Genomic DNA, 20,422 nt, shown 5'->3' with positions numbered 1-20,422 from the left:
ATTTGAATAGAAGTTATGTCATACAACTATTTTCAGGTAATATGAAAATAATGCTTCAGTTCTGGTGATATATGACGAATGTGGGATTGTTTGTTTTTTGACACTTGCATTACACAAAATTACATCTTAAATCAAAATTAAAACCCAGCATGTATGTACATCTTTCTCATATCATCAAAAAGCTCTCAAATTAAATGTGATTACCCTTCAGGTACAGATGAAGTTTCTTGTTGAACAAATGAGGCGGCCAGATTTCATGGATGCTTTACAAGGCTTTATTTCGCCTCTTAACCCTGCTCATCAGCTGGGAAATCTCAGGTATGTTCTTCCCTTTTGGAATTTATCAAAATATTTAAGTAGACCATTTTTCTGAAATTAGTGCATCTTGGAAAAGATTTTAAAATTTGCAAATGTACTAAGAAAATTGTATAGTGGATACCTTTTTTTGACCTTCAGCCGGTAGCATCAGTAGAACAAATTTAAATGACAACAGAATAATGCTTGTAATTTTTGTGACGAACCTTATTATTTGGCCAGAAGTGATGCTGCCTAAAGATTATATACACCCAGTTCCCTTGTCAGGCAGCACAAGCTAGTGCACTTCTTGCTTTAAGTTTAAGGCTCAAGAATGAAAATTTGTTGTTAACTGTCCATCTCGGCCCATCATAGTGTTATATCAGCCATAAATGTTGGGGGAAGGAAAGGTGAAGAGAGCAGGAATACTACAAAAGCACCATTCACTGATGTCAACAATTCACTTATTTAGAAGAAATCTTATCTTTTTGTAGGCTTGAGGAGTGCAGGATTATGTCCTCTGCAAAAAGGCCACTGTGGTTGAACTGGGAAAACCCAGATATTATGTCTGAACTGTTGTTTCAAAACAATGAAATCATCTTTAAAAATGGAGATGGTAAGGGCATAAAATACATGCATATCCTGGTTAACATATTTTGTGTGTTTATACATAAGCTTCTCTTCTCATACCTTGCTTGTTGACTTAAAGTTTTTTTTATAAATAATTTATAGAATACATGTTAAAGAAATACACATACCTTGTTTGGCTTTGCTAATTTAAGTTTCTAAAGAAATAGGTATGTAAAAAATGAACAGACAAACACATGCACAGTATTTTTGTAGCTGTGCTCCTAGGCTATGCTTTTTCAAACACTCATTCTCTTTTATAACAGTATTTTGAACTGTTTTTTCCTCTTAGAACATGACTCGTGTATGCACTGTACTTTCCGTAGTATTGAAATTGATTTGCCTAATATTTTCGTAGGGTCACTCTGTTCTTATCATAACATTATTTAACTGTAATACTATTCAAATGTTAAAATGCTTTAGAATATTTGCTCTCATTTGTAAAGCCATGTTTGATGTCTGTCTCATTAATCCACGCAGATTTTAAAGTTGTATATTACTAATCTGTCTTGAAACTACCTTAACTCTTTTACATTAATCCTTAAACATTAAAGGTTGCTTTTGACTTCTGCATAATGATAATACATTTTAGAGAACGTAACTTTAGTGAAATACACAACCTACTCTCTCACTCTAAAATATATTGGGGGGAAAATAATAAAATGGCATGTTACAAAAAGCTTTCATGCTAATCTTATAAAATCCACAACATCTGTATGTACTTGAATATTTCAGATTTACGTCAGGACATGCTGACACTTCAGATCATTCGAATTATGGAAAACATCTGGCAAAATCAGGGTCTTGATCTTCGGTGAGCAACAGAAAGTATTCTCAAGTGCCATTCTTAATGTTTTCTGTTTAACCTAATTACTACATATGGTTCCTTTCCTTTTCCATGAAAAACAAATTTAATACTTAAAATGATTTGTAAGCATGTTTCTGTATGTTATACTGTAACTTTTTTATAGCTTCAAGATATCCAAAATATTGGGGTCTATAAACTGATCTGTGCCTTATGTGCAAATTTATTTTGGTGGCCTCAGTCTAGTTCCAGGGAATGACCATCAGTAAGACTAGCATTGTTGCGGTACATGGGTTTCCATTACCATTTTATAATATTGACAGGTAATAGATCTGGAAATGTATTTTTAAAATTTCATGTGGGGTTTTCGTAAAGCAGGCTTTACTTAAGCTTTATTCTCTATTATGCGTTTCTGGTAGCACTCAGGTTGTGCTGAATGTTCCCTTTCTTAAAGTCCGGAGACTGTCCTGCCCTTAGTATTAAAGTCTGAAGATGTGTACAGAAATATATCTTGATAAATCTACCTACATTTTGAAAGTTCCATTAATGATTATTTATAATATTCAGAGGTATTGCGGAAACCACTAGTAATTTTCAGCTTAAATCTTTTCCCAGTATAAAACTAGGAAATAAATTGCCAGATACAGTGGCCGCATTGTCAGGCACATTATTGAACTCTAGTGTTCTTGCACACTTTTTTTCTCAACACTTCTGATAATACAGCTGTAGGGTTTTCAAATGTATTTTCAGCAGAACCCTATGAAGTAAATCCAGTAATAGATGGTATTGATCTGAATAAGGTTACTAACCAGAACGTGCATATTTTGTACTGTTTAAAATGCTTTGTCTGAAAACTTGCTCTTTATAAATTTTTTTTTTTCTTCCAGGATGTTGCCTTATGGCTGTTTGTCTATTGGTGATTGTGTGGGACTTATTGAGGTGGTGAGAAGCTCTCACACAATTATGCAGATTCAGTGTAAAGGTGGTCTAAAGGGCGCATTGCAGTTCAATAGCCACACATTACATCAGTGGCTCAAGGACAAAAACAAAGGAGAAATGTGAGTTTTTACTTTTCATTTACTTACTCTCCTTCTTAATTCACCTGTTTTGTTTTTTTGATGGAGGCCTCAAAACAGAAATATTTCATGCCCCCCTTCTTGAAGTGGGAAACTAAGTCATACAACGATACTCCATGCCTGGTATTTTTGCTATCCGTAGCTCTCCTCTTGAGGTTAAGGCATTGTGTGATATCGTTGTGACAATGCGGCAGTTGGCAAAAAATTGGCAATTTAAGATATACACTTGCACAAATACATGGTTTAAATCTGAATTTGCATTAGTAGCTTATCAGAGTGAAAATTTCTTTTCTGTGTCTTTAAGAAAGTTGCTCTAACGGTGAGTTTATTATTATTTTTTGATCTTATTCCAGGTATTGTTGTATTCCAAGAATGCTGAATCTCTACCTAGCTTTTTGATTCAGTTCAATGATAAAATCCAAGTAGTTTTGATTTGCGTGTTTTCCATAAGCTAGTATACACATATCTTTCATTACATGCATGTTATTTCTGCACTTCTGTGGTGTTAGAACTTCAGAAGAATAATGCCTCCAGTGTTTGTTTTCAACAGGTATGATGCAGCTATTGATTTGTTTACACGGTCTTGCGCTGGCTATTGTGTTGCTACCTTCATATTGGGAATTGGTGATCGTCACAATAGTAACATCATGGTGAAAGATGACGGACAAGTAAGATACTATTTTGCAAAAACATCTCTCTCTACAAATATTTGCGTATGTAATATGTCATCTTCCATTTGTCTGATGTATAGACACTAATTGTATGGCATATTGGTGTTTGGATCACAAAATCCAAGCAAAAATTAGATGAACTGATATTACTATGAAAGCTGTTTAAATATGCAGAATAATTTTAAAATATGTAACCATTTTCTTCCTTTTTAAAGCTGTTTCACATTGATTTTGGACACTTCCTTGATCACAAAAAGAAAAAATTTGGTTACAAACGAGAGCGTGTGCCATTTGTCTTAACGCAAGATTTCTTAATAGTGATTAGTAAAGGAGCCCAAGAATGTACCAAAACAAGGGAATTTGAAAGGTAAGCCATTTTTTAATTGAGCAGTTATTTCACATAAATCAAAATATACAAAAACTGATTAAATATATTTGGGTATATCTTGTAGCAAAATCTCTGTCCTAGATGTAATAAAGAACCAATGATCTTTAATACTCTGGCCTTTGACTTGAATCAAGCTATGTGCTGTAAGACCCTGTATAGGTACCTGTAGAGCTTAATGTAACAAAGAAACATACTGCAGGCATACAATGTTACATTAATTCAGTTGTGGGGGGACACATCTCTTTCAAATCGTCCACCCAGGATAGATCTTTTATGGTTCTCGGCACTCAAGGCCTGTGGGCCTGATCCTTCAAGGTGCTGATCCACTACTCCTACTGACTTTGCTGGATCAGGCACATACATAACCACTTAGGGTGACTGGATTAAAAATGTAATTTTACTCAAGTGTTAGAACTACAGCTAACCTTGATTAATTTTACTGGTCATGAGCAATTTTGTTTCAATGCTTAAAACGTATTCTTTTTAGACTTGCATAATCCAAATGTCTCAGTGAATTTCCTTAAACGTTCCTAAATAATTCACCTTTTGAGAAAGCTTATGAACTGAAAATAGGGATTTAGAATCTCCAATTTACCTGGTATCAATTAGTCACTGAAAAATGACTTGAACCTAATCTAAGGGAAAATCTACACTACAGCACTATATTGGCTCAGCTGCACCGATATAGACACACCACCATAGCGTGTCTGGTGAAGACACGCTCTGCCTCTCTCCTTCTGTTGCCTCCAAAAAATGAAAGTTGTGGATCCAGTATCTTGAACCAACCAACTCTTGTCTTTCTTTTTAAGGTTTCAGGAGATGTGTTATAAGGCTTACTTAGCAATTCGGCAGCATGCCAATCTCTTCATAAATCTCTTCTCCATGATGCTTGGCTCAGGAATGCCAGAATTACAGTCTTTTGATGATATTGCGTACATTCGAAAGACGCTTGCACTGGACAAAAGTGAACAAGAAGCTCTAGAATATTTCATGAAGCAAATGAATGATGCTCATCATGGTGGCTGGACAACGAAAATGGACTGGATCTTCCACACAATAAAGCAACATGCCTTGAACTGAAATGAAAGTGAAGAATTTAAAAAACTCATCGCCCACTTATGGGTGCTACACTGCACTGTTAATACTTGTCAGCAGCAAAGACTGGTTGCATAGGAATTGCACAAACCACAGACGATGGCATTAGAATTTACAGCAAGAGCAGAGATGAAATATTCAGACATTTTTCAAAAATAATGTAAAAAAAACGGGGTTTCAGATAGCACTAAACTGTACACTTCAAAATTAAGCTTTCGTGTGATGTGCAATTTCATATTATGCCTTAAGCCCAAAAAGGTAAACTTGAAAGATGGGCAGGGGGTTTTTTGTTTGCTTTTAATTTGGATAATTTGGGAAAAGGAAAACATGCTATCATCAAAAATAGTCCATTACATATTACAGTAGGTCTAGTATCACTTTAAAGATTATGTAGGGTTTCAAAGAGTTGAAAACGAAGAAAACTTAGTGTTTTCATGGCTATTTAAATAGTAGGTATAGTGTTGAAAACTCCTTCAATTTCAGCTCAAAGATCTAAAAGATTAAAGTGAGGGGACAGTTCCTTTAAATTTAGTCATAGGCATAATATATTTTGGTTTTAATTGAACCTTTGACTTCTGGGTCTGTCATCATCTGCACCATTTTGAAAGAAGTAGGAAATAAGCCTACTATATGGTATTCTCCTGGACAGTATTTGTAGGGATGCGATTTATAGCTTCATGAAGAAACTCTGGTCCCCACCATCCCAAATGACTGGCTTAGAAATTGAATGGGCAGGATAGGGTTTAGTGCAACAAAACATTGTAGTGTTCGCTTTGGGATTTGATTTAATCTAATCTGAACACAATAGATTTTTTCACACATGTTTTCCAGAGCCTAGCAAAAGGTTAGTTATTAAAATTATTGAAAGATTATTTTTATAAAGGCTATTTATATAATAGGAACTATTAATATATTTTCTTTATTTACATGATTTGTCCCATATTCACTCATTTAATTTTGCAACCCAGTTCTCTCTGTCCAAGACTCTCATTGTCCATCATGTCACTGATGGTGTTCAGTTGTAATCATAGGACCAAATCAACCCTGGTGAAAGAGTATACAAGTACCACTGAAATCAGTGGGAGATATACCCACTTGTGCCACAGGTGAACTTGGCCCAAGTTTCTTCAAAGAATCTCAGGCAATATTCTTAACATTACTTTGGGCTGGTCTACAATACCATAGTAAATTGACATATGTTACGCTACTTTAGTTATGTGAATAACATAACTGAAGTTGACATAGCTTAGGTCGACTTACCACGGTGTCTACACCATGCTATGTTGATGGGAGATGCCCTCCCGCCGACTTACTTTGCTCTTCTCAGGGAGCTGGAATACAGGAGTTGATGGGAGAGCGCTCTGCCATCGACTTCATGGGTCTTCACCAGACCCACTAAATCAGCACCGCTGTATCAATCGCAGCATTGCCAATCTACTGGTAAGTGTCAACAGGGCCTAAGTGATATGCTGGCTGTTCAAGGAATGTATGGTTAAACTCTCAGCCTCTGGGTCCACCTTTTCTCTCTCTTTCTGTTCTTTCCTGCTCCTTTGAAAGCAGCTGCTTAATCCCTATAACCAACACATGAGAAATAAGTTTGGATTTTCAAAATGATCACCAGCTACTTATAGCAAACACTTTGGAAAGCTCACAGCATATAGAGCTGCCAAACAAACATTTTATAGCATGCATGCTCTTGCACATGCACTCTGGCTTTCTTGTATGCTCTGTGTGAGAATGTAAGTGAGAGAAAAATCTAATTGTTGGGCACCAGTTTTTGCAAGTATCAAGACTACCAGAGGTTCTTAGATTGTCCTTATGCACAGCTGCAGGCAGAACTTGCTACTCTGAAACACTTTTTTATAAACTCTTAAATATTTTTGACAATAACTTGCTAAACCCAGGATTCTGAGGATGATATTTACTCCAGTGTTTTAAACTTGTTAGATTTACAGCATCTAAAGTGAATTCCAAAAGTCCAGGAGTTTGAGGCGGATGGGTTTATTCACATGCATGCACACAGACAGACACGTATGTGTCGGTGCCACTCAAAAAAAGTGCAATACCAGATGTAATATAAATGTGCTGACAGTTGGTATTAGAATATAACTTTATAAATAAACTGTACTTTGTACAGGCTGTATTTATGAAGTATTGAGTGGTTGGATTCATTTAGCAAATTGTAATACTTTAAAAATGTGCAATCATTATATTATAGAAGACATGGATAGCAGTGAATTGGGGATTATAAAGCCAAGGCTTTTATTTGGTCTTTTAAGACAATTTTGTAGTCATTTGATTCCTACAGTTAGTTATTGAACACACAGGTACTAAATCATGTGGTAAAACACTTCATGAAAAATACAAAGAAATACTAAGATTTGAGTGGGGAAATATGGCTAGTCTTATCTCTACTGAACATTTTAGAGCAATCCAGCAGAATTCATATGTCCCTTTGCTCAGATGTGAATGTTTTCACTCAGTTGTAGTTACTAAACATAACTACCCTTATTGTATTTATTATTAGTCTACAGTCAACCCCCTCTAATGTTCTAGAGTTTTTAAAATTGGGAATTAGTTACAGAAAGAAATTCAGTTAAATGATACAAATCTGAAACCCTGAGCGCTGTAATTCATGGTCTAACAGAGATGTGTGTTACTCAAGTGCCACATTAAGTGCTACATTAATTATCCTTATGATTCCTCTTATATTGAGACAACATATTTCCCTGTAGAGAGATGCCTTTTAGGACCCGAATTCAAAGGTCCTCAAACTTATTGGATCTTATGGGCTTGATTCTCCATATTTTGCACCTTGTGTTAAATGCTGCCATATTAGAATGGTAGTGTTTGTACCCACTGTGCACCTGTTGCAGGGCTGTGAAGAATCAGGCCCAATATCTTCAAGAGTTACTGCAACCAACCACTGCACAAGCTATAAAAGAGTTCTTATGTGCATGCTAGAAGAAAGCAAATTGAGTAGCCAACCCAGGTATAATAGGGCTTGGGGTAACTTTAGAATTAAACAAAGAAAATGGAAGCATGGGAAGATAATGGATGGAGGTGTGGGGCTTGAAACAGTTGTTCATAGTAACAAGAGAGTATATTTAAAGAAAAAAAGTTGACCCTAAATATACTAAGTGGTATTCTCCAGTTTTATACAGATATGAGTCCATTGACTTTAATGGGGTTACTCCTAACTTAGACTGGTGTGTGTGAGAGAATTAAACCCACTATCTCAGCTACAGAAAAAGGATCATGAATGCATTGGTGACTGAGCTGTAGATTTTGTTAGAGACTGTTTGGAATTTGATTTTTTTAAATAGTTTTTTTTACAGTTGACATTTAACCTGAATAGAGGTCTGACAATGTTCCCTTTGTTCTGAATACCAGCTGTGCAAACACTAAAGTAGTTGATTTTGTGCTTGGACTGAATCTAAGCATCTTGCTCCAGCAAAACTCCCATAGAAGCCAATAGTAGTAGGAGTCTGATCAGAGCCAGGAGCCCAGGATTTGTCCTTACACTTTATTACAGAGCCATTAGAAAAAAGTGACTTAGGGAATATGTATTAAATTGTAAAACAATGTAACTAATTTCTTTTCCAACTGTGAAACTATACATTTGTTTTAATGACAAAACAGGCTGCTGCTTTTTTTTTCTTGAAATATATTTGTTTTCCAAAAAGTTACAGAAGAAACTCCTGTACTGACTTACATATGCATACTTTTCTGTTCTTAAGGAGTGCATCAGTAGTTTCTTCATGGGTAAAATACCATCTATCGGTATAATTTCATAAAAAGCATTTAAACAAAACCTAAACTGTAAGTGGTTTGGCATCTTGTGGAAAAAAAAATAAAAAGTCTAGATATTAAGGGCACTGTCAGAATTATGCAGCATGTAAAGAACTTTGTATATGATGACCTCTGGTTATTTTATTTTATTTTTTTTAATGTAAAGCCATCTAAGCCCCATAGTGGTCAGTAGCCCGTGTTTGTTAATTTTGGGGACATTTTATTTGCTTTGTCATTTTATAACTGACATGCTCAATATTTGCGCTGAACAATAATTGTGATTTCCTCCTGTTTTTCATGTCTGTACAGGTTACAGACCTGGGCTGGACCAGTTTAAAACAAAAAAGCCACTTGAAATTATGATGTATTTTGAGGTCAGACATCTTTAGAATGCTTCAATTTAAAGAAAATTCTATGGTATTGGAGAGGATTGTGATATGCTGCTTCTAAGGTTTTTTGTTTAAAAATACAACTTCCATATTTCATTTTTTTTAAGGGTTTACTTGAATGAAGAACCACACTTTTTATACAAATACTATACAGCTGTGGACACTGTGTGGCAGATGATTGAAGCCCAATTACTGTTGCAATATATTTCATACCAATAGTGAATTTGTATTTATTTTTTCTTTGGTCAAAGTTGTCTCCATTTATATAAGGCTCTATCTGTCCAAAATGTGTTGCACTCTGCAGATGTCATGTTTTTAGGTCTCCACTGATCAGACAAACTAATTAGAAATTGAGCCTAGGTGTAGAAACCTTTTGTTTGTGTGCAAGAGTCAGACCTAGTAGAGACTTTGGGCTTCCAGTAATTCTGATGTCACTTTACACTGGTATAACTCTGATTTCAGTGGAGTTACTCTTAATTCACAGCAGCATATGAGCTATCAGAATTAGGCCCTTCATTGGAAAAAGGTTCTCCAGTCTTTGTTTGCCTGTCCATGTGACACATGAAAATTAATTTATTCTCTTGCTAAGGCCTGGTCTACACTAGAAAATTGAGTCATCTTAACCATTTCATTCAGGGATGTGAAAAATCCACACCCCTGAGCAGCATAGTTAAGCCAACTTAACCTCAGCATAGACAGCACTAGGTCGAGGGAAGAATTCTTTTGTTGACGTAGGCACCACCTCTCAGGGAGATGGAGTACATACACTGACAGGAGAATCCCTGCTGTCAGCATAGGTAATGTCTACACTGAAGCTCTATAGTGGCCCAACTGTGCCTCTATAGCATACCAAGTGTAGACAAGCCCTGTGAAAGTTCCTGATTGCAAGCTGGTGACACTAATTGGCTGGTAAAACACCTATAATTCTAAATACTTGTTTTCTATTAACCAGCTTCATTCAGTTCTCAATTTCAGGAGTGCTATGGTCTTGCTTATCTTTTTTTGCTTCTGTTTTTAAGGCTTCAAGGATCTCTGCAGCTCACTAGTTTAAAGAAAGCTCTGTCCTCTTAAGAAGAGTTTCTCTCCCTACTCTATGATGACAGTTGGGTGCTTTAAGAAATCTGATCTCGGAAAAGATGGCTGTGCTCTTGACATAGCATTGGGAGTAGAACATTCATCTGAATTCTGAGTATCCTGGGGCACAGAATTCTAAAGGCATGAGATATGTCAGTTAGCCCTTGTGGCCAAAAATAAGAGTATATACAAAACAAAGAACTTTTTTTAAAAAACAAAACAAAACCTAGTTTACAAATTTAAACCATTTGTTCAGGAATTAGGCAAAATCTTGATAGAAGAGGTTCCTCCAGGGGAACGTTACTTGGGATTGTTCATTTTGTTTTCATAACACAAACACTTGTGCCAGTGCTCACAAAACTTGATGCTGAAACATGCTTCAAAACACATCTTACATTTTAAGTGCCCTTATTTTCACCCTAATGTGTTCGTTAGAGGTAATAAGTTAAAAAAAAAAAATCACATGTCATACGGATCCTATTAAATAATCTGGCCAAAATCCCCATCTGATGTAAATTATGGTAGCACCATATTTCAGTAGAGCTATGCTGATTTACAGTATCTGAGAATCTTGCCCACTATCTGAAATTATCCAATCCATGGTCATACCCAGTAGCCCTGTTTTATTGAATAGCTCAGGCTGTGGAGAGACAAGTTGGGCAAGACTTGATCTTTAATAATCATCATATGCCTGTACTGCTCTCCTAGCTCATGAGGGCCCAAACCTGATTCTTCATAGCTGCAAATACATGCAATCCATCTCTAGGCTTGCTTTTAATTTTCTTGGATTCCTCAAGATTATCAACTGGCCAAAACTGTCTTAATGTTGTATTTTTAGTGGAAAAGGTCTAATCTTTTTCTGCCTTAAGGCCACCATGGTCTCAAAACTGCTTTAATTTCTTGTAAAGTTTCCCCTTCCTACTAGTGATAACTCAATATCCAGAGCACGACTGTCAAAGTCCACTGACTTAAGAGGTCGATATTTCCTATGTGCTCATCAACAGGGGGAGGAATTCTGTGCCTCCATATTTGGTAAAGAATGGAACACTTGACCACAAACTGACTTCCAAGACTCTTGTGCTTGGAATTTTGAAAGTAGATTTCATGTTGTCCTCATAACTGGTACTCACAGCTGCAAGAATTTTGGATGAATAGAGCCCAAGAGAGTGTATTCTGCTCTTGGTGCCCACATGTTATTCCCTTAAAACTAATGGAAATTGTGCCTGCATCAAGAGGAGAACATGGATACCCCCAAGTATTTACTTGAAATCTCTTAAAATGGAGACAATTCTTATCCTTTGACATAACTATTAGCTAGAGAAAAAATATTGCCCTGTAATTAGTTTGTCATTCTATGGATAAAGGTTCTGTGGTATAATACATTGTTCAACTTGGGGGGGAAAGGGGGGGTTTTAGTATTGGGCCAAAAGAGTATTTAAGACACAGCAAGATGCATGTGTTGTTGTATTGAGAATATAGTCTTGCAGTATCATTTTAAAATGTTCATTTTTTTCCTTTTTTGCTGTGCTACTCAAATAGCAAATATTTGGCCTATGCACTTATTGTAGTTTATGTTCATCGGAAACTGTAAAAAGTCTGCTTTTTATTTAACTTTGCAGTCTGTATCTCATCATGATGTGTATTTGTGTTTCATCACATTTTTGAGTGTTAATGTATATACTAAAAAGTAAATTTAAAATAATATGGTTGGTACAGTTTTGTATTCTGAAACATGCACATTCGTGGAAGAGTTAGTGCTCTAGAACTGAAGGAATTTCTGTGGATTTAGAGCACATTTTGGGTTTCATCTGATGCATTCCAAACAGTAAGGAGAAAGGAGCTACAGAGAAAATGTGTACACCTGTTCATCCAAAAAAAAAATTTTTTTTTTAGAAATAAGAATTGCATTGTGCTTGGATTTAGGAAGAGGCAATAGCTGCTCCATAGTTAAAGTTGAGACTTGATTCCCATTTATGTCTGATTTTTATCCTCAAAATAAGTCACTTGTACTTCAAATGTATGTGTTGTCTGTGACAAGAGGACAGACGTTTGCCCAAATTTGAGGTGTTTCAACCAAACAGTTTCTGAGAGGGCTTTAGATGTTTAGGTGTTGATTATGTTCTGAAAATTCTCCTAATTCTTTGTTCACTACAACTGCCACAAAAAAGGAATGTTATAGCAACATCATCATCAATAGCAACATTTGAAAGGTCTTGGTGATGTCTGCAAGACCAATTCTGAGAATGGGAAAAGCAAATTTGAGAACTTATTCACTGATGAAGTAAGAACATCAGAAAGGCTCCTTAGGCTCAGTGAAATTCAGAAAGGCTCCAGTCCTACTGATGACTCTTGTAAAGGTAGAGTTTCATTTTTTGTAAAGTAAGCCTTTTCTTTGCAGCGATAGCAGGTGTTTTATATTTCAAAGGGAGATCTATCAAAAGAATTTTTAAAAAAGGATGGGGAGGGTTGAAGGGAGATCACAGCCTAATCTATAACAAGATTCAGGCTCATCAAGGGATTCTGTACAAAGCTGACAGTGCTACTTGTTTTCTATCTCCATGCTTGTTTGAGTTGCTGCATGACCCTAGTAGCAAAGTGCTCACATCATGGCCTTCGTGAAGGGAGATATTTGTGTTAAAATGTTAAACCTATTGAACGGTAATCTACATTCTGAGGAATTTGATGATCTAAGTGAAACAACTGGACAAGACCCTACTCCAGGTCACATGATGACCAGACCTTAACAAGTGATGAACCCAGTGACCCATCTGGATATATAATTTGCTGTTTAATTTGTTTAAAACATCTTGTAAAGAAAAATAAGAGGTCAAAAATGTGAGATTATGTATTTTCTTTAACCTACAGCAGGAAGCTAGACATGAAGGGAGGGCTGGGGAAATCCCAGAATAGCTTTAGCAGTATTACTGCTTTCTTTTTTCTTTTTTTCTCCCTAGTTCCTTGTTCAGAGTTGGAAGACAGCAATTCTCTCAGTGATTGATTTTTTTTGGGGGGGGGGCATTATCATATGATGTGCTCAGCCTAGTTTCACCTTTTTTTCTTGTTCTCAGAGCTCAGGTAGAACTGAGATCTATAGAGAATCATAGAATATCAGGGTTGGAAAGGACCCCAGGAGGTCATCTAGTCCAACCCCCTGCTCAAAAGCAGGACCAATCCCCAATTAAATCATCCCAGCCAGGGCTTTGTCAAGCCTGACCTTAAACTTCTAAGGAAGGAGATTCCACCACCTCCTTAGGCAACGCGTTCCAGTGTTTCACCACCCTCCTAGTGAAAAAGTTTTTCCTAATATCCAACCTAAACCTCCCCCACTGCAACTTGAGACCATTACTCCTTGTCCTGTCCTCTTCTACCACTGAGAATAATCTAGAACCATCCTCTCTGGAACCACCTCTCAGGTAGTTGAAAGCAGCTATCAAATCCCCCCTCATTCTTCTCTTCTGCAGACTAAACAATCCCAGTTCCCTCAGCCTCTCCTCATAACTCATATGTTCTAGACCCCTAATCATTTTTGTTGCCCTTTGCTGGACTCTTTCCAATTTATCCACATCCTTCTTGTAGTGTGGGGCCCAAAACTGGACACAGTACTCCAGATGAGGCCTCACCAATGTCGAATAGAGGGGGACGATCATGTCCCTCAATCTGCTCGCTATGCCCCTACTTATACATCCCAAAATGCCATTGCCCTTCTTGGCAACAAGGGCACACTGCTGCCTCATATCCAGCTTCTCATCCACTATCACCCCTAGGTCCTTTTCCGCAGAACTGCTGCCTAGCCATTCGGTCCCTAGTCTGTAGCTGTGCATTGGGTTCTTCCATCCTAAGTGCAGGACCCTGCACTTATCCTTATTGAACCTCATCAGATTTCTTTTGGCCCAATCCTCCAATTTGTCTAGGTCCCTCTGTATCCTATCACTGCCCTCCAGCGTATCTACCACTCCTCCCAGTTTAGTATCATCCGCAAATTTGCTGAGAGTGCAATCCACACCATCCTCCAGATCATTTATGAAGATATTGAACAAAACCGGCCCCAGGACCGACCCCTGGGGCACTCCACTTGACACCGGCTGCCAACTAGACATGGAGCCATTGATCACTACCCGTTGAGCCAGACAATCTAGCCAACTTTCTACCCACCTTATAGTGCATTCATCCAGCCCGTACTTCTTTAACTTGCTGACAAGAATACTGTGGGAGACCGTGTCAAAAGCTTTGCTAAAGTCAAGAAACAATACATCCACTGCTTTCCCTTTATCCACAGAACCAGTAATCTCATCATAGAAGGCGATTAGATTAGTCAAGCATGACCTTCCCTTGGTGAATCCATGCTGACTGTTCCTGATCACTTTCCTCTCATGTAAGTGCTTCAGGATTGATTCTTTGAGGACCTGCTCCATGATTTTTCCAGGGACTGAAGTGAGGCTGACTGGCCTGTAGTTTCCAGGATCCTCCTTCTTCCCTTTTTTAAAGATTGGCACTACATTAGCCTTTTTCCAGTCATCCGGGACTTCCCCCGTTCGCCACGAGTTTTCAAAGATAATGGCCAATGGCTCTGCAATCACAGCCGCCAGTTCCTTTAGCACTCTCAGATGCAACTCGTCCGGCCCCATGGACTTGTGCACGTCCAGCTTTTCTAAATAGTCCCTAACCACCTCTTTCTCCACAGAGGGCTGGCCATCTATTCCCCATGTTGTGATGCCCAGCGCAGCAGTCTGGGAGCTGACCTTGTTAGTGAAGACAGAGGCAAAAAAAGCATTGAGTACATTAGCTTTTTCCACATCCTCTGTCACTAGGTTGCCTCCCTCATTCATTAAGGGGCTCACACTTTCCTTGGCTTTCTTCTTGTTGCCAACTTACCTGAAGAAACCCTTCTTGTTACTCTTAACATCTCTCGCTAGCTGCAGCTCCAGGTGCAATTTGGCCCTCCTGATTTCATTCCTACATGCCCGAGCAATATTTTTATACTCTTCCCTGGTCATATGTCCAACCTTCCACTTCTTGTAAGCTTCTTTTTTATGTTTAAGATCCGCTAGGATTTCACCGTTAAGCCAAGCTGATCGCCTGCCATATTTACTATTAGAATGAGTATCCCCCTCCACATACAGCCCTGGCCATGCCCAATGAAAAGCAGTTCTGTTAGCCAGGACCCTTTTGTGGCCTTGCAGGGGAGAAGGCTACCTTGAGTTAAATGAGATTTTTTTCAAAGATGCATAAGGGATTTAGATATTCAATTCCTATTAATTTTAATAGGACCAGTGAGTCCAAATTCCCTGTCTTTGAAGATCTCAACCAAATGCATAAATTATGCAACTTTTAAAATACATGAATTACTTAACCCACCCTATCATGTGGCTAAAATATGGAACACTTAAATCCATATACAGCCACCTGTGGGTTGAAACTAGGCAGCTGTTTCTCACCCTAGAGTGACTATGCATGATATTTGAGAAGAAGAGGTGCAGAATATCCTATTCAGTTGCTGGAATGTAGATAGTTAAAATGCACTTATCAGAATAAGGATTTGGCCTGGATCCCATAGTTAACATCCTGTCTCTTGTTAAAAGTGCCATTGGGTATTCAGTGATCACCAAATAGACTGACATCTTCCATAACAGAGGTTGTCCTTCATCAACTGTAGCTTCCGCTCACGGGAAGCAAGCTAAAGCTTTAAAACAGAAATCCATAAAGTACTTTAATCTCGCAGTGCCTGGCACAATGATGCCCATTTTGATTAGCCCCTCTAGGGACTACTGGAATACAAATAGTGGTCATACTTCAGAGTAAGGTTCCATTTATAAATTGTTAGTAAATGATTAATATTTTAGTAAAGGGTTAATCATTATTAATCTGACAGCCCCCACTGTTCTTAGCTCCTGGAGGAGCTATGATCCCGCTATAATGGTAAGTCCTAGCTACTTCCCCAGTGTAATATAGAGGATGGATAGATAAGTCCATCAATGGCTATTAGCCCAGATGGACAGGGATACAACCCCATGCTCTGGGCTTCCCTAGCCTCTAACTGCCAGAAGCTTGGAGAGAATGACAGGATGGATTACTCTATAATTTCCCTTTTCTTTTAATTCCCTATGAAGCAGCTTGTTGAAAGACAAGATACTAGGCTAGATGGACCATTGGTCTGACCAGTATGGCTGCTTTTAATAGAGGATTCCCAATAAAAATTGAACCAAAAAAATAAAATATTCCATTCATTTATGCTCTTGGTATTTTCATCACCTCAGGAAATTTCTGTGTATAAAAATCAAGCAGACAAGAATGGAATAAAGCTTTTTTGAAACATGGGGCCTGTATCCTAAATGTGAAAATGATCATATGAGTCTACAATCCATTTCAGTTGCAAAGACAAGTCCAGCAAATATAGGGATAGTGCTGGGGTGAAAAAAACTCATCTAAGCTATTAATGTTGCAAACTGGGCTCATTCCACAATTTACAGGCCAGGAGAAAGCTATGGTACTTGGAAATCTTCCAAATGTCACTGCTTAGTAGCTATAATTCAAAACACAATGTTCATTGAGCCATCCAGCTTCCATATTTTGCTATAGCACACTTCAGCTCTGAAGTTGTCACCTGTTTAATTAACATTAGATATTTATGTGATGTCACAATGCAGATATCTAAAGTGGTTTTGTTTTGCAACAAATATTAAGCAATAAGTGTTTTCAAAATTAAAAGATGCACACAGATAACTGGGACAAAATTGGAATTGATTTTCCAGTGATAATTGAGCTCTTCAGTCATAATACAGGAGCTGTAAAGAAAAGAGACAGCATCTTAAAGAAGATATCTACAAGTTAATAAAAGTAACAAGTTTATAACAAAACTGTAATGAATAAGACTTAATACAGAAAGAAGTACACAATTTGCTCCAAAATTTAAAAATGAAATCAATAGCAAACCTCCCATTTACTTAAATAGGGCTAGGATTTCACCCAAAGTGGGGCTGATTCAGGACCACTTTGGAGGGCTAATCCTGAGATGTGCTGAGCACCTTGAATTTCAATTTTCAACCTAACAGGAGGCATTTAGCAACTCTCAGAGGGTGCAGAGCACCTGAAATAATTGGGTTCTAAATTATACCCTGATAATGGCAGAAAAAAGTGCCTAAATCAGTAGATTGCTTTGTTCACAAAGTGTTTTATTAGTATAGTACATGATCAAAGTTTAAATCTTTTTAAACAAGAAACAGACATGTCCTGGGTAGGTTGTTTGCTCTGGTGGGTTGTGTGTTTTTTTTGTTTTTTGTTTTTTTTTTAAAACCGTATCAGAAACTTGGTGAAAGTCTCTGTTGATCTTAGCAATCTGGGAGTTTTCCCCATTGATTTCAATAGGACCAGGATTTCACCCTAAGAGTTTTCAGCTGTGTTATTAGGCCCAAACTTTGTTGTTCATCAACAACCTAGATAACAGCACAGTTCTCCTTGTGTGCTCAAAAACAATGAGAGAGTCTGTCCATCCATCCCCCCTCACATCACCCCCTAAGATAGGACATAGAAGGCAGTTCTATTATGGTCTTGACCCAGCAGCAACATTTCTCTGCCTCCTCTTGTCCCCAGCTTTCTCTTCCTGACATCCAGCAGCACGAGTTTCCCTGACACCCTGCACCCGCTGCTCCAGGACCCTCTCACTGCACTAGGGCCATAGATGAAGTCAGGGATCAGTGGCAGGGCAAGTCTATGTGCTCAGTCCCACCCTCTAGGCTCTCACAAACAGCTTCCCCAAGTGCCTAGCCCTGGGGGGAAAAACACACACACACATACTTCTGTATTTAGCGTATTGGTGCTGATGGACCACCACTAACATTTAATTATTAGAAACAAGAACTATTCCCAAAGGGTAAACTAGAGGGGGGAGCACCAGGACAGCATGTGTCTATGGGTAGGACACTAGACTGGGGCTCAAACCTAAGTTCTCTTCCTGGTTCTGCTTCTGACCTTTTGTATGATTATGGGCAAATCACTTCACCTCTGAGTGCCTCTGTTTTCCCCTCCCACCTTTGTCTGTCTCATCTAGTTAGACTGTAAGCTCTCAGAGCAGGGAATGGCTCTTCCTATGTATTTGTATAGCACTTAGCAGAAACATTATTTGTAGGACTCTCATGCGATTAATCGCACTGTTAAACAACAATAGAATACCATTTATTTAAATATTTTTGGATGTTTTCTACATTTTCAAATATATTGATTTCCATTATAACAATACAAAGAGTACAGTGCTCACTATTTTTATTACAAATATGTGAACTGTAAAAAACAATTGTATTTTTCAATTCACCTAGTACAAGCACTGTAGTGCAATCTCTATCATATGAAAGTTGAACTTACAAATGTAGAATTTATGTACAAAAAAATAACTGCAATCAAAAATAAAACAATGTAAAACTTACAAGTCCACTCAGTCCTATTTCTTGTTCAGCCAATCACTCAGACAAATAAGTTGTTTACATTTGCGGGAGATAATGCTGCCTGCTTCTTGTTCACAATGTCACCTGAAAGTGAGAACAGGTGTTCTCATGGCACTGTTGTAGCTGGCATTGCAAGATATTTACATGCCAGATGCACAAAAGATTCATATATTCCTTCATGCTTCTATCACCATTCCAGAGGACATGTATCCATGCTGATGACGGGTTCTGCTCTATAGCAATCCAAAGCTGTGCGGACCAACGCATGTTCATTTTCATCATCGGAGTCAGATGCCACCAGCAGAAGGTTGATTTTTCTTTTTTAGTGGCTCAGGTTCTGTAGTTTCCGCATCGGAGTGTTGCTCTTTTAAGATTTCTGAAAGCAAGCTCCACACCTCATCCCTGTCAGATTTTGGAAGGCACTTCAGGTTCTTAAACCTTGGGTCAAGTGCTGTAGCTATCTTTAGAAATCTCAAATTGGTACCTTCTTTGCGTTTTGTCAAATCTGCAGCGAAAGTGTTCTTAAAATGAACATGTGCTGAGTAATAGCCGAGACTGCTAGAACATGAAATACATGGCAGAATGCACGTAAAATAGAGCCGGAGACCTGCAATTCTCCCCCAAAGAGTTCAGTCACAAATTAACGGATTTTTTTTTAACGAGCATCATCAGCATGGAAACATGTCCTCTAGAATGGTGGTTGATGCATGAAGGGGCATATGAATGTTTAGCATATCTGGCACATAAATACCTTGCAATGCCGGCTACAAAAGTCCCACACAAACACCTATTCTCACTTTCTGGTGACATAAATAAGAAGTGGGCAGCATTATCTCCCATAAATGTAAATAAACTTGTCTTAGCAAATGGCTGAACAAGAAGTAGGACTGAGTGGACTTCTAGGCTCTGAAGTTTTGCATTGTTTTGTTTTTGAGTGCAGCTATGTAACCCCCTCCCAAAAAAAAAATCTATATTTGGAAGTTGCACTTTCACGATAAAGACACTGAACTACAGTACATGTATGAGGTGAATTGAAAAATACTATTTCTTTTGTTACAAATATTTGCACTGTAAAAATGAAAAATACTATAAAGTGAGCAGTGTACACTGTAATCTGTGTTGTAATTGAAATCAATATATTTGAAAATGTAGAAAAGCTATAAAAATATTTAATAAATTTCAATTGGTATTCTATTGTTTAATAGAATACCAATTGTTTAATAGAATACCTACTAATACCTTCTGGGAGGAGGGATAGCTCAGTGGTTTGAGCATTGGCCTGCTAAACCCAGGGTTGTGAGTTCAATCCTTGAGGGGGCCATTTAGGGATCTGGGGCAAAAATTGGGGATTGGTCCTGCTTTGAGCAGGGGGTTGGACTAGATGACCTCCTGAGGTCCCTTCCAACCCTGATATTCTAGGATTCTAATAATGTGATTAAAACTGATTAATTGCAATTCTTTTAATCACAATTAATTTTGAGTTAATCATGTGAGTTAACTGATTAATTGACAGCCCTAATTATTTGTATTAAAGTAGCACTTATAGGACTCAATTGAAATTGGGCCTGTTTTGCTAACAGCAGCAGCAGCTGCTGCTCCTCTCCCTGGCATGGATGAGCAGTGCTCTCCATCGCTTTTTGGCAGTTGGAGGAACACCACCTCATCTTATTCCACTCTTTCTATCCACTGGATATTGTAGCAATTTTTAGATTGGTTACAATCTAACCTTAGTGACCTTGTAACATTAGTATCTATATAATAAGATTTCAGGATTGC

General features: G+C 37.8%; 1 protein-coding gene across 2 annotated transcripts in view; it reads left to right on the top strand.

The window, feature by feature from the left end:
- The window catches only part of PIK3CA (phosphatidylinositol-4,5-bisphosphate 3-kinase catalytic subunit alpha), a 79,035-nt gene extending 67,122 nt beyond the window's left edge, over nucleotides 1–11,913 (top strand). For both annotated transcript variants that reach the window (XM_048862985.2, XM_048862984.2), the window contains 7 exons: nucleotides 212–318; nucleotides 789–910; nucleotides 1,657–1,735; nucleotides 2,614–2,784; nucleotides 3,353–3,470; nucleotides 3,689–3,840; nucleotides 4,671–11,913. In XM_048862985.2, the coding sequence (XP_048718942.1) occupies nucleotides 212–318; nucleotides 789–910; nucleotides 1,657–1,735; nucleotides 2,614–2,784; nucleotides 3,353–3,470; nucleotides 3,689–3,840; nucleotides 4,671–4,941 (1,020 nt within the window). In that variant the 3' untranslated portion in view covers nucleotides 4,942–11,913. The remainder of the gene's footprint in view (nucleotides 1–211; nucleotides 319–788; nucleotides 911–1,656; nucleotides 1,736–2,613; nucleotides 2,785–3,352; nucleotides 3,471–3,688; nucleotides 3,841–4,670) is intronic.
- Nucleotides 11,914–20,422: the final 8,509 nt, after the last annotated feature.

Source organism: Caretta caretta, chromosome 9 (assembly GCF_965140235.1).
Source record: "Caretta caretta isolate rCarCar2 chromosome 9, rCarCar1.hap1, whole genome shotgun sequence".
NCBI classification, from domain to species: domain Eukaryota; kingdom Metazoa; phylum Chordata; order Testudines; family Cheloniidae; genus Caretta; species Caretta caretta.
Note: the sequence above shows the minus strand (reverse complement) of the source record. Positions and strands in the feature narration are given on the sequence as shown.